The sequence below is a fragment of the Equus przewalskii genome, chromosome 26, assembly GCF_037783145.1.
Source record: "Equus przewalskii isolate Varuska chromosome 26, EquPr2, whole genome shotgun sequence".
Classification (NCBI taxonomy): domain Eukaryota; kingdom Metazoa; phylum Chordata; class Mammalia; order Perissodactyla; family Equidae; genus Equus; species Equus przewalskii.
Genome location: NC_091856.1, coordinates 3,860,698 through 3,874,864, shown reverse-complemented (window position 1 = coordinate 3,874,864; position 14,167 = coordinate 3,860,698). Strand labels below are relative to the sequence as shown.

Below are 14,167 nucleotides of genomic sequence, written 5' to 3'. Positions count from 1 at the left end.
TGAGAAATGTGTTTCTTCTTTTCTAAGTAGTTATTTGAGCAATCTCCTCTCTGGTTTAAGTGCCACTTTTATCATGTGTTAAGACATAATGTAAATTCAGTGTTTCTAAACTCTCTATGGTTTTACTTATCTGTCCAACTATTTTAAATGTTGTAACTTTAACCTGGCAGCTGAGATGCACACACTTATACACAACCTCTCCTACCTAGATTACTTCCTTTATTTGTTTAACGAAAGGTACAGAAGCTTAGGTGACTCCAGTGGCCCCACAGAGCAGGTACATTTGCAAGGACTATTCATCAACTGCTGACACTCTCGCTTTAAGGGAAGGTCTGGCCATTTCTGAGAAACTCATCTTTTTCTTCTTCCTACCCTTTTATATCGTTATTTGGGAAGAACTTAAATAAATTAGCCATGCCTTTAACAGCAAACATATATGGACATCCTGAACCCTTCTGTTCTCTGAGCCAAACTAAGCCTTGGCAAGGCCAGGTCTCATTCCCCGTGGTAGGTGAAGCAGAGTCAGCATCCAGCCATCCTCAAGGAAGCTCACCCTTTGGCTTCCTGGCATCCTCAGGGGCCAGCATCCCCACACCAGCCTGTGTGTCTCTACCAGCCAGCTTAAAATCAAAGAAAAATCGTTGAATCCCAGTGGAAATACTATCTGATTAAAATATGCACATATATTTTAATATACTCTGATCTGTATCCCATTGAGATTCAGAAAAGGTTTGGAAGAATTTCATAGTTCTTAAAATACTAGAACTGTCAGCTATAGTGGACACTCAAGTTTCCTTATTGTCTTAGAATGTTAACTCAGCCATTCTGAGTTTTAAATACAAAATAAATGTGAGTAAGAGAGTGAGCCAAAACTTTATAAATATTCACTTATGAAAGATAAATGATTTGGATTGGGGAGATAAAAACAAATCATTAATCTGTGGGCACCAAACCTTTTATTTATGTTCATAAACTGAGGCTAGGATGATTATTGTAGGTGGATCAATTTTTGAACTTCTGTGTATTACTAAATTATTTTTTCTCATTAATAAAGGGGAAAATTGATTATATCTTAAAACCTGGACAATTTTTAAATTTCTATAAAATGTTGTTTGATCTTACTATTAAGGCATTATCCTTATGCTCTGTGGAATACAGCTTCAAATTCATCATTACCTATATACCATTACTGTCTAAAATTTAACCTTTCTTTGTTGCAGTTAGAAAATGATTGATTAAATAATGTTTCATTATTCTTTACAAAGCAAGATCACCTTGATGTTTAAATTAAACTATGAAGCACCCTTGCAAAATAAAGGGGCCACGTTTCCTCTGTGGTGGCTGTTGACCCTGCTGGTTATTTCAGGGTTAAAACTTAGACTGAAGCTGTCATGGTCCTGCTTTGCCTAATCCTGCTCCTTCTAAGTCCTTTGACCCCGGCAAGCCTGAAGTATAACGAAGCCTAAAGACACCAACACTGAGTAATGGGGATGACCTAAAATGTTAAGCATTTTGGTTAATTCTATCATTTTTTTAATTTAAAGATAATTTAAATCAGACTGTTGAAAAACCAAATGTCGCGCCTCCTGCCTCTTACACTTATAAAATGGATAAGGTTCAAAACCGCATAAAGGAAATACTAAACAAGAATAACAATGGCATTTGGATATCTAAGCTTCCACATTTTTACAAAGAGTTATATAAAGAAGAACTTAATCAAGGAATTTTACAGCAGTTTGAACACTGGCCTCATGTTTGCACGGTACGTTTCTCCCTGTTCCTCCCTCCTGCTGCCTCCTTCCTGCCCCACTTTCAGATTTTGAGTTATTAGTCGTATCACCTTTTATCCAAGGAGCACGAAGCACTTTATGTAGTATTGCTCCATTAATCTTCTCTCTAAGATTAACACATATTGGTTCTTATTTATAGGAGAAGTATGTCAAGGTTGAGGGTTGTGTGTGTTGTAATTGCTATTTTTATATATTTTGTTTTAAATTACTATTTAAATGCATTTAATATGTGATAATATATATACCATTTTGTAGTAAACTGCTACCAACAGCTACTGATAGCTTTGCCATTTTAACAAGTTGAACTTACTAGTAATGAAACTCTTTTATTTAGCCTCAAATTTTATGTGCTTCTCCCTGAGCATTTTTAAAGATATTCAGCTGAACAAAGTTATTTTGGCTAATTATTTATAGAGTACCTGATTTTTGTTTTAAAATTAATATAGAGTTCAGACTTAAAATTTTTACAAACTTCTTTGGAGAACAAAATTGAAAAGTGAGCTGACATCAATTTCCATACCTGTTCCTACGTGAGAGTCTATTATTAAAATAAAATGATGGGGGCCGGCCTGGTGGCACAATGGTTAAGTTCGCGCGCTCCACTTCAGCTGTCTGGGGTTCGCAGGGTCATATCCTGGGCGCAGACCTCCATACCCCTCATCAAGCCATGCTGTGGCGGCATCCCACAGACGAAATAGAGGAGGATTGGCACAGATGTTGGCTCACCAACAATCTTCCTCAAGCAAAAAGAGGAAGATTGGCAACAGATGTTAGCTCAGGGCCAGTCTTCCTCCCTCCCTCTCTCTCTCTCTCTCTCTCTCTCTCACACACACACACACACACTCAATAAATAAATAAATAAAATGATGGATCAGAATAGTTTATTAGAAATCTTAGTTCAGCTAAAGATGGAGACAACTACATTGTTAAACCAAAGTAACTGACTTTTAGATGTTTCTTAGTGTTTTTATTTTCATAGAATATATTCAACAACATAACTGTTTTAAATGGTAGCATTAGCAGCTCTTGGTGCTTCTAAATTTGTAGAATTAAATATGCATAACAATTATTGTTTGGTAGAGGACTTTTATTTCTTTAATATATGTTTTGGCCCACAACCCTGTTGGGCAAAGTGTAGACCACTCCCTCTTTATAAGCAGCTGGCCTAAAGACAGTTTGTATTTGTGTAACCACTTTTTCCTCCAGGCCACTGACACCCACTTGAGTCCCATGCACTTTCCAGACAAGAGTCACTGATTCATCCATCCATCCTATTTATTCATACATCATTCACTATGCACCCGTAGGTACCAGTCACTGCCTCAGGGCTAAGAACATCTAGGGCTATGTGATGTTAGATTATACGGTGTGAAGTGGGAAAACAAGAAGAAATATCCAACTCTGGGAATATGGCTCTTCCCCTACGTATAAAGTCAGGAATGCTTATTAATCATAAGAATGTTAGCTCTGATTTATGTGGGATGTGGGGTTCTTATAATGGGAATTTCTAAGGTTGCTATTCGGTTCATTCCATTTTTACTCCTTTCTGGGAAGGGTTTTCTCTCTCGATGCAGGTTTAGCAGTGTTGATGTCAAGGATGAACCCCTCACACTTCCCTAACTCGAGGGGCCTTCTGAGGTTTCGCCAGGCTGCCAATTTGAAGGTTCAGGGCTTCGAGATCCTTCTTGGAATGCATATGGTTCTTTTATTTTTTAAATCTGTAGACATTCATGAACTAATAACTTATCTTCAGTGAACGTAGAGCTCTTTTTTATAGTCAAGATACACATATAACTCACTATTAAGCTTTGATGAAGAAATCATCTTTGGAGTAAATATTTTAAAAATTAACTTCACAGATTCTTCTTAATGTGTTACGTCTCTGGTTACTTTAATATTTTATACTCCATGGTAATTACTAGTATTTGTGTAGCTGAATTTATGGCTTTTTGGAGGGAGAAGGTTTCAACCTTGCTACTCTATGTGTCTGCAAAGCCCCCAGATTTCTCTTGCTAGGATTGTAGGTGAGAGAATATCTATCTCTTTGGTGTTAAAACTTTAGCTAAAATGAGTGGTTTCCTACTAAATTTCAGGTGCTGAAACAACTGACTTTTTATTTTCTGGTTGCTCAAATTCATCTTAGTTGCATGATTATTTTCTGTCCGGGCAGTGAAGCTGGAACATAAAGCAAAAATATAATAATAGCTTTCTTATCTATATGCTGTTTCTCTCAACTTTGGATAGGAATGTTTCAATGCAATCACTATTAATTCTTAGGTATGAGAATTTGCTTAGTGAAGCATTGTGTCCAGGATGCCAAAAAAATGCCAATCTTATTAACATGTATTGATATTTTTCAAAACTGTTTTTTCATAACCTCTGAATATGTTTTAACAGCCTACTGGTAAACAGTTTTCAACAGTTACACCATGGTTATTTTTAGAGAGTTTTAAACAGTTACACCGTGGTTATTTTCCCTTTCTTCTTACTTCTTGCTTTTCTTTGCTGAAAAGCAGAAACACTGATAGCATGCCCAGGGCTGATACTGCGGCAAGCGGAGTCAGACAGTCTCAAACACTGTGCAGAAAAGTTAGGGTAAGAAAGACTTGGTAATGTGTTTCTCTCTGTATGGCTGCTTGTGTAGCTGAAGAAGAAATCCAAGTGCAGTGTATTTCTTTCTTTAAAAAAAAATGCTTTCTCCCTCAATCATGTAAAACATTCTATATAAAAAAGAGTGAAAAATAAAGTTATAAAAGAAATAAAAATCACCTATCGTCCCATCTCGCAGAGATAACAACTTGCAGGGATTTCCATTGGAACGTCAGAATGGGCAGCATCAGCTTCAGGGACCAAATAGCAGCTCAGAAATTTTACCTTCATGGAGGCTCTAATCAGCTACCTGCTACAAGTCGCTTCACAAGGATGTCGGATGACATTTTAATGCAGGCAGAAGGATGCTTTGAATCTGTTGTTCTCAACCTTTTGGATCTCCCCAACAACAAAATATGGACTGAGAGTTAGGAAAGCTAAAGAGAATATAAAGTCATATTAATGACGATGAACTGTTCATAGTGTTCCTAGGCAACTTGTGAGGGAAATGGAAATTGTACAGAAGCTGTTTGGAAAGGCAAAGAGCCCGTGATGGTAAGCCTGTAGACCAAGGATACTGGAATCTAAGAATGCCCATTGGGCCCAGTATTTATAAAATGCTTCCCTGAGCCAGCCACTCACCTGGGTGCTAGGGGCAACAGTAAACAAGACAGACTCCCAGCCCTGTGAGGTAGGCACTATTATTACGTCTTCCATTCTGCATTGGAAATTTTGGACCCAGAGAGGTGAGTTGTGTTGCCGAAGGTCACGCAGGTAGTCTGTAGCAGAGCCAGAATGGGAACCCAGACAGCTTGGTTGTTGAGGCTCTCGCTGAACTCACTGTTCTTAATTCTTTGAGGTATAAAGTTATGTTGTTTATTTGAGATATTTCTTTTTTCTTAATGTAGGCATTTACTGCAGTAAACTTCCTCCTTACATATCTGCAATATATAAGATTTCATCTCATAAAATTTACATATTCAACATATGTAGCAAAATAGATGACTTTTGTGGAAAGCTTATCACCCTTGGATAAAACATTTCAAAACATATCAATGATGTTTATTTCTTTAATTACGGCAAAATAAGAAATGAACAAAAGAAACTCCTATTCATAAGAAGTAAAAACAGTGGGATTTGGGGTGTTTCATTCCTGAAATAATGTTTTGAAGTATCATGGGAAATCACCAAATCTCAAAGGAAAAAGACTTCACAGAACAATGGCTGGTGCGGTCAGTAAGCAGAAGAGTCACGGAAGGCCAGACCCCTGGCGTTTCATGAAAGCAAGTGCTTGCTAAACAGGAGGCTGGGCCCTGCCCCTCTCTTGAAGAAATGGCAGATGTCTGGGAATGGCTCAGTATTACCCAAATTCCTGCCCTCTGTGGTGAAAGCCCCTCAAAGAGACCAAAACCCTAACAAGACTATGTGAGCCGAAGCATAGACCTCTCTCTTTTCTCACAGGAAGAAAAGCCTTTCCTGGAAGTTCACCAGGCAGAGCACGTCAAGAAGCTCCTGAGAAAGTCCCCTGGGCAGTAAGCCATGGATGGTCCATTCGCCCCTCAGTGTGTGCGGCAATACTGATGGGCCCTGATGGTGGGAGAGACCCTGGGATGATGGGAAGGGCGCTTGTTTGCTCATAACAGAAACCCAGCTCAAACTGGATGAAAGAGGAAAAGGAAATTTAGGGTCTTACAGAACCTAAATGTGTAGACGTAGTCAGTTTCAGACACAGGTGGATCCAGGGGCTTAATTGCCATCATCAGAACTAGATCTCTTGGCCTCACCTCTTCTTGGCTCTGCTTTCATCTGTGTTAGCCTCATAGTTAGGTGGGCTTCCTTCCCATGGTGGCCCCCAGAATCTCAACTTATACCCTCCTGGTTTAAGCTCACAAGAAAGAGAAATTTTCCTTTCTAATAATTCAAACAAAAGTCCCATGAATGTGTTTCACTGGATCAAATTGGACCACATGCCATCCCAGAACCAATTCCTGTGGCTGGGTGATTGGAGAAAACTGATTGTTAAGCATGGGTCACATGTTCACCACTGGAACCAGGAAGTGGTTCAGCCTCACTGAACCACAGGACTGATGGTGGGGAGAAGTAGACTCCTAGAGAAAAACTCGTATGTCGTTACCAGTAAAAGAGGACAGAGCTCATGGCCAGGCAAAGGCACCTGGTCTTCAGTGATCATACAGGTCACCCCACCCCTGCCACTGGCACTATGTGCAAGGGGACGTGCCCCAGAGAAGGGACGTGTCTAATCCAAGGTCACACAGTGCCAAAGCTAGTGCTTTGGTTAGAACTACATTTTTCTACATATGGCAAAAGCCACAAAATAATAGGTTTATTTCTTTCTCATGTAAAAGAATTCTGGAGGCGAGCAGTCTAATACTGATCCTGGACTGTTCACCATGGCAGTTTACCAATCATCTGTCTTTCTACTCCAACGTCTTAGTGGTTTCCATCATGAAGGCTGTCCTTTGTCACATATAAATGCTGGGGCTCCAGCCTGGATCAGCCACCGTGTCTGCATTTCAGACGGCAGGCAGGAAAAAAGAGGGAAGGGCAATGGGGTCACTCCCAGCTTTATCGGTTCCATCTAAGCACCCTCCCCGAAGTCCCACACCACACCTCTGGCACAACTAATTGGCCTGTATTTCTTAGTCTTGGTCACTCTTTCTTAGCTGTAAGAAAGGTCAGGAACTACAGCCTTTTAGTTTGGTGAATTGCTGTACTGAATAAAACTGAGTCTCTGTCCTTAATAAGGGGAGAATGAAAACTGTGGAATCTCCCAGTGTTTCTTTCTCTTCACTAAACTCTAAGATGAAGAGGAGAAAATGAGGTTATTTTCAGGAGACTCAGGCATTTGTTTACCAACCAAAACCTGTTTTTTCTTAGTGTTTATTCATTCAAAGGGAGAAAAAAAGTCTTGATGCCAAACTAGGACATATGAGTAGGAGCCCTGCTTTCATTTCCCAAGCAGAATGATTAGAACCACTGTGTTGGCTTTTATCTGCCTGTACCTTGTAAGTAGATCTGAGCAAATCCTTTTCTGTTTTATAAATGGGGTGGGGCTAGGGCAGGCATTGTTCTTAAAAAGCTGGGTCAAAACTGAATCTGTATAAATCAAAGAAGTACAATTCTTTGACCCCACCATTTTGACTCCAAGGACACATTAACTCATGTGGCGAATGTAACTAATAAATATAATTCAATTATTTATGGAGACTTCCAGTTGCCAATTCCACACATAAAAGAGCTTAGCAAAACCCAGAACTGAAAAGTCAACAACTCTTCTTAGATCTGTCAGAGAAATGAGGTCATGGGGAAAATCATTGCTTCTAAAATTGGAGAGACAGGTGGATATAGAGAGTCACAACAGAATGGAGCAGAAACTCCATGGAAACTGGTGCCAAGGTAGTAGGAAAATCTGAACTGTAATTGATACCATCAATCAATTGGATATTTTGGAACATACATAGACTATTTCATCAACAACAGCAGAATACACCTTTTTCTCAAGATTACAAGGAAATCTCACCAAGATAGGCCACATCCTGGACTATAAAACACACCTTAACAAATTTAAAAGAACAGAAATCATACAGTGTCTGCTGTCATACCACAATGGAATTAAACTAGAAATGAATAACAGAAAGATAATTGGAAAATCCCAAAGTAGTGGAAATTAAATAATATGCTTTTAAGTAACATAAGTCAAAGAAAAAAATCTCAAGCAAAATGAAAAATAAATTAAAATGAAAACAACTTATCAAAATTTGTGGGAAGCAGCAAAAGCAGTGCTTAGAGGGAAAATTATAGCATTGAATGTGTATATTAGAAACAAGGAAAGATGTGAAATCAATCATCTAAGCTTCCACCTTAGGAAACTAAAAAAGAAGAGCAATTTAAATACAAAGAAGAATAGATTTAATAAAAATTAGAACACAAACATATGAAATCAAAAATAGGAAATCAGTAAAGAAAATCAATGAAACCAAAAGCTGGTCTTTTAAAACAATCAATAAAATCAATACGCTTCTAGCCAGAATAACTAAGAAAAAGAGAGGACAAAAACTACTCATGTCAGAAAAGAAAGAGGGAACATCACTACAGATTCCATGAGCATTAAAAGAATAGTATGAACAACTCTGTGCCCACAAATATGATAACCTAGAGGAAATGGACTATTTCCTTGAAAGACACAATCTGCCACAACTCACACAAGAAAAAATAGACAATAGGCCTATATCTATTAAAGAAATTGAATCAGTAAGTAATGACCTTTAAAACAGGAAGCACCAGTCCCAGCTGGGTTCACTGGTAAGTTCTATGAAAGATCAATAAAGAAATTATACAAATTCTCTACAATCTCTTTCAGAAGATAAATGCAGAGAGAATGCTTCCTAACTCATTCTATGAGATCAGCATCATCCTAATACCAAAAACAGACAAAGACCTTACAAGAAAATAAAATTACAGTCCAATGTCTCTCATTAGCATAGATGCCAAAACCCTAAACAAAATATTAGCAAATCAAGTCCAACAATGTATAAAAATGCATACACCACAACCAAGTTGGATTTATCCCAGATATGCAAAGCTGGCCTCATATTTTAAAAATCAGTTAATGTAATCAATCACATCAACAGCCTAAAGAAGAAAAAAATCACATGATTATATCAATAGAAGCAGAAAAAACATTAAACAAAATCCAACACCAATTTATGATAAAAATTTTCACTAACCTAGGAATAGAGGGGAACTTCCTCAATCTGATAAAAATCTACAGCTAACATCATACTTTATAGTGACAAATTACAAACTCTCCTGCTAAGATCAGGAAGGATGTTCCCTCTCACCACTCTTTTCCAACATTTACTAGAAATCCTAGCTAATGTAATAAGATAAGAAAAGGAAATAAAGGTATACTGATAGGTAAGGAAGAAGTAAAAATGTCTGTTCAGAGATGACATGATTGTGTATGTAGAAAATCCTAAAGAATCAACAAAAAAACCTCCTGGGACTACTAAGCAATTATAGTGAGTTTTTAGGCTACAAGGTTAACATGCAAAAGTCCATTGGTTTTCTGTATATCAGCAATGAACAAGCGGAATTTAAATTAAAAACACAATACCATTGGGGCCTGCCTGGTGGCATCTTGGTCGAGTTCACATGCTCTGCTTCAGCAGCCCAGGGTTCACAGGTTTGGATCCCAGGTGCAGACCTACACCAAGCCATGCTGTGGCAGCATCCCACGTATAAAAATATAGAGGAAGATTGGCACAGATGTTAGCTCAGGAACAATATTCCTCAAGCCCAAAAAAAAAAAAAAAAAAACAGAAAACAACCAACCCACAATACCATTTACATTAGCACCCCCCAAAAAAGAAATACTTAGGTATAAATCTAACAAAATATGTACAAGATCAATCTGAGGAAAACTACAAAATTCTGTTGAAAGAAATCAAAGAAGAACTAAATAAATGGGGAGATTATTCCATATTTATGGATAGGAAGACTCAATATTGTCAAGATGTCAGTTCTTACCAACTTGATCTACGTATATTGAGATTGATCTGTGTATTGGGATTCAGTGCAATTCCAATCAAAATCCCAGGAAGTTATTTGGTGGATACTGACAAACTAGTTCTAAAGTTTGTATAGAGAGGCAAAAGACTCATTAATAATCATACAATATTAAAGGAGAAGGAGAAAGTTGAAGGACTGACACTGCTTGATTTCAAGATTTACTATAAAGCAGCATTAATCAAGACAGTGTGGCGTTGACAAAAGAATAGACGAATGAATCAATGGAACAGAATAGTAAGCCAAGACATACACCAGCATAAATATAGTCAATTTATCTTTGGCAAAGGAGCAAGGGCAATATAATGGAGCAAAGATTTGCTTTTTAATAAATGGTGCTGGGACAACTGTACATCCACATGCAAAAAATGAATCTAGACACAAACATTGCATCTTTTATAAATATTAACTTAAAATGGATCACAGACCTACTTAAATGTCAAATGAAAAACTATAAAACTCCTAGAAGATAACATAGGAGAAAATCTAGATGACCTTGGTTTGGTGATGACTTTTTAGATACGACACCAGAGACACAATCCATGAAAGAAAGAATTGGTAAGCTGGACTTCATTAAAATAAAAAATTTCTGCCTGTGAAAGACACTGCCAAGGGAATGAAAAGACAAGCCACACATTGGGAGAAAATGTTCGCAGAAGACACATCTGATAAAGGCTGCTAGCCAAAATATATAAAGAACTCTTAAAATTGAACAATAAGAAAAACAACTCAATTGAAAAAGGACCGAAGACCTTAATAGACACTTCATAGAGAAGATGTACAGATGGAAAATAAGCATGTGAAAAGATGCTCCACAGCATATGTCATCAGGGAAATGCAAGCTAAAACGAGACTGAAAATTTATGTCCACACAAAAACCTGCACATGAATGTTTATAGCAGCTTTACACATAATTGCAAAAATGTAGAAGCATCCAAGAGTCCTTCAGCAGGTGAATGGATAAATCATCTGTGGTACCGTCCTGACAACATGAATACAATTCAGCACTAAAAAGAAATGAACTATCAAGCCATGAAAAGACATGGAGGAAACTTAAACGCATATTAATAAGTGAAAGATGCCAATCCGAAAAGGCTACATACGATATGATTCCAACTGTATGACATTTTGAAAAAGGCAAAATTAGGGAAACAGTAAAAGATCAGTGGTTGCCAGGGTTTCAGGGGAGGGAAGGATGAAGAGACGGAGCACAGAGGATTTTTAGGGCAATGGAAATACTTTGTATGATACTATTATAGTGAATACATGTCATTAGACATTTGTCCAAATCCATAGAATGTACAAGACCAAAAGTGAACTATGATGCTGAACTATGGACGTTGGATGATAATGGTGTTTCAATATAGGTGCATTAATTGTAACATATGTACCTCTCTAGTGGGGGATGTTGATAATGCAGGATGCTATACAAGTGTGGGGGCAGTTAGGACTACAGAATGTCTCTGTACCTTCCTCTCAGTTTTACTGTGAATCTAAACCCCTCTTAAAAAATAAAATCTTTAATAGTAATCTTGAATAATAATAAACTTTAATAATCTTAAATTTAAAAAAGTAATCCACACAAAATCAAACTGATAATGGTTAAACCTGCACATGGTAAAATTTATCATTGACTAAAAATTGATGGGAGAGAAATATATTTGAAAACATTTTGATATGCAAAATTCAACCCAAGAATGTTGACTTGGTAGAAATAATGATACCTAATGGAAACTTACAATAGCAGAATCTATAGTCACCAAATTATGCCATGAACAAAAATCACGTCATTTAAACATAAAGTTATTGATACTAATAATTTCATTGAATTGAAAATAAACATGGATAAAGTCGAATTGGTTTACTGTACTATATTTCAAAAAATGGATCAAGAATTTAAATGTCTTATTTCATTTTGCTCATATTTAAGTTTGCTTTCTCAACAAGAAATTTTAAATGTTGGCATCATTCTGACTTCAATATTTTATTAAGCACAGAATCAAAACATTTCATGTGGTCAAAGTTATCTGAGCTAAAATGTCTGAGTCAAAATGGAGGGATAAAAATAGCAAGGCCAAATTGTCTTCTGCTCATTTTAAATGTTCTAGGATGATGTTTATGTAAAGTAATCCTGTGATTAAGTTTTAGGTGAATATATTAGTTAAGTTATGCTGGAGTACCACATAAACCCCCAGATTTCAATGACTTAACACTATATATTTTTGCCCACATAGCAATGTTGAGTGGTGTTCAGGTTTGGGAGGCAGCAGTTCTCCGTGTTATTCCATAACCCAGATTCTTCCATCGTGGGCCTTCATCATGCCCGAGAACCCTCACCATCTGTAACCAGTCAGCAGAAGGGGAAAGTGCGTGGAGAAATGCATGTGGGAGGTTTTCAAAGGCCATGTGGAAGCAGCACACATTCCTCCCACTCACTCCTCTTCCATTGGCAAGAACCAGTCAGGTGGCCACATCTAACTCAAGGGAGGCTGGGAAATGTGGTCCAGCTTTGTGCCCAAGGAAGGGAGAATGGATTTTAATGGACAACTAGAATTCTTCGCAACAATAAATAACTCACTTGGAGTTATTGTGTTTCTTAAATTTTTATTGGTTCTCTACTCTGTGACAATCACTATGCTAAGACCTGGAAGAGAGTCCTGGCCTGGGAGAAGCCCATGGTCTAAGAGAAGGAGCTAAGATATGGTATAAAGCACGTGCCCTCTAAAGAGAGAAAAAGGAAAGGTGAAAGTGCTCCAAAAGTTTAGTGATTATTCCAGATTGAGAAGCTGCCTGAAGATGATAGCATTTGAGCTCCATATTCAGAGACAAACAAGATTCAGTTGGTGAAGTAAAATGGCAGCAGGAACTCTAGAAGCAGTGGCATGATGATAGGAGGCATGATGGCATGGTGACAGGATGGTGGGAATGAGCAAGCATGATATGTGTACAGGAAGCAGTACCTTCTCCAACTTGGTTACCACCAAGATGCAAGAAGGGGAGCCGTGAGAGAGATGGCTGGAATTGTCCCCAAGGTCACCCCTTATTCAAAGTGAGCCATTCATTTCACTCTGATTTCATTAATGTTTGAAAAGTCCTTGAGCCCTTGTGGGGCCTAACCTTGTATGCTAGAGGGTGAAGAACAGAGCGTGGGGTAACTCCTGTCTCCAAAGAAGTCACAATCCCGTTCATCTCGGTATAGCCAATCTGAAGTCTATTTCAGATGAGTTTCGAACTTCAGTGAGCTTTGGCCTTAAAACCAGAGAGACCCATGTTATTCACGTACTGAGCTGGACTCAGGTGAGACCTTGAAACATTCACTCTGTGTCCCCAGTTCACTGCCATTGAGTTCTGCGTGTTCGTGTATGTGAGAGATGAGCTAGACCTGTTTGAGGGAGAGTTGGAGAGCTACATCGCCTCCGTGAACCAGACGGGGACTCTGACCCCAGTCATCCTGCAGGTGAAAGAGCTGATGAACGTCGCCAAAGGTAAAACCATCCCGCCACCTTTGTTCCTGCCACCTGCGTGGGAAAAAGAGGGACTTGTAACTGCTGGCAGGTGCACACCTGTATAATTATTGCTGCTAGTATTGATATTACATGCATGAGGTGACTGGTCTGGGAGAAAAATGTGTTACAACTGATAAATGCCTGCCTACATTGACTAGAAGGTCAGTGGGGTCAGGACACAGGCCATTTTGTTAAAACCCATTTGGGGCTGAATTGAATAAGCCCTAAGAATTTCTCATCCTAAATAGCCTATTTTGTTTTAATGCCAGTGGGAACAACTAAAATCATCATATATCTTTCCCTTTGGAAAAAGTAAAACACCAAGTCTTGACTTTTTTTTAAGATTATATGAAAAGTTTGTGTCTTTCAAATTTTATTTCTTAGTTCAGGCTGCTATAACAAATTACCGTAGGCTGGGTGGTATACAGAACAAACATTTATTTCTCAGAGTTCAGGATCCAGGTGCCGGCAGATCTGGTGTGTGGAGAGGGCCTGCTTCCTGCTTTGACCATCTTCTCTTCGTATCCTCACATGCTGGAGAACAAGGAGAGGAAGCAAGCTCTCTCGTGTCTCTTCCTATAAGGCGCTAATCCCTTCATGAGGGCTCCATCCTCATGACCTAATTACCTCCTGAAGGCCCCATCTCCAAGCACTACCACGTTGGGGATTAGGGTTTCAACATATGAAAATCAG

At 38.3% G+C, this 14,167-nt stretch overlaps 1 protein-coding gene and 1 long non-coding RNA gene across 5 annotated transcripts in view; one reads left to right on the top strand and one right to left on the bottom strand.

The window, feature by feature from the left end:
* Positions 1-14,167, bottom strand: part of LOC139079654 (uncharacterized) — a 66,391-nt gene that overhangs the window by 28,815 nt on the left and 23,409 nt on the right. For both annotated transcript variants that reach the window (XR_011533432.1, XR_011533433.1), the window contains 4 exons: positions 13,086-13,217; positions 9,517-9,621; positions 2,311-5,320; positions 554-620 (listed from right to left, as the gene is read on the bottom strand). This is a non-coding gene — a long non-coding RNA (uncharacterized lncRNA). The remainder of the gene's footprint in view (positions 1-553; positions 621-2,310; positions 5,321-9,516; positions 9,622-13,085; positions 13,218-14,167) is intronic.
* The window catches only part of LOC103561417 (stimulated by retinoic acid gene 6 protein-like), a 56,542-nt gene that overhangs the window by 31,951 nt on the left and 10,424 nt on the right, over positions 1-14,167 (top strand). Inside the window, exons 1-2 of one of the 3 annotated variants that reach the window (XM_070595830.1) lie at positions 7,273-7,405; positions 13,300-13,453. The exons of the other annotated variants lie outside the window; for them this stretch is intronic. Coding sequence (XP_070451931.1) covers positions 7,364-7,405; positions 13,300-13,453 — 196 coding nt within the window. The 5' untranslated portion in view covers positions 7,273-7,363. Of the gene's footprint in view, positions 1-7,272; positions 7,406-13,299; positions 13,454-14,167 lie in introns of those variants that run through there. 3 annotated transcript variants of the gene reach the window in all.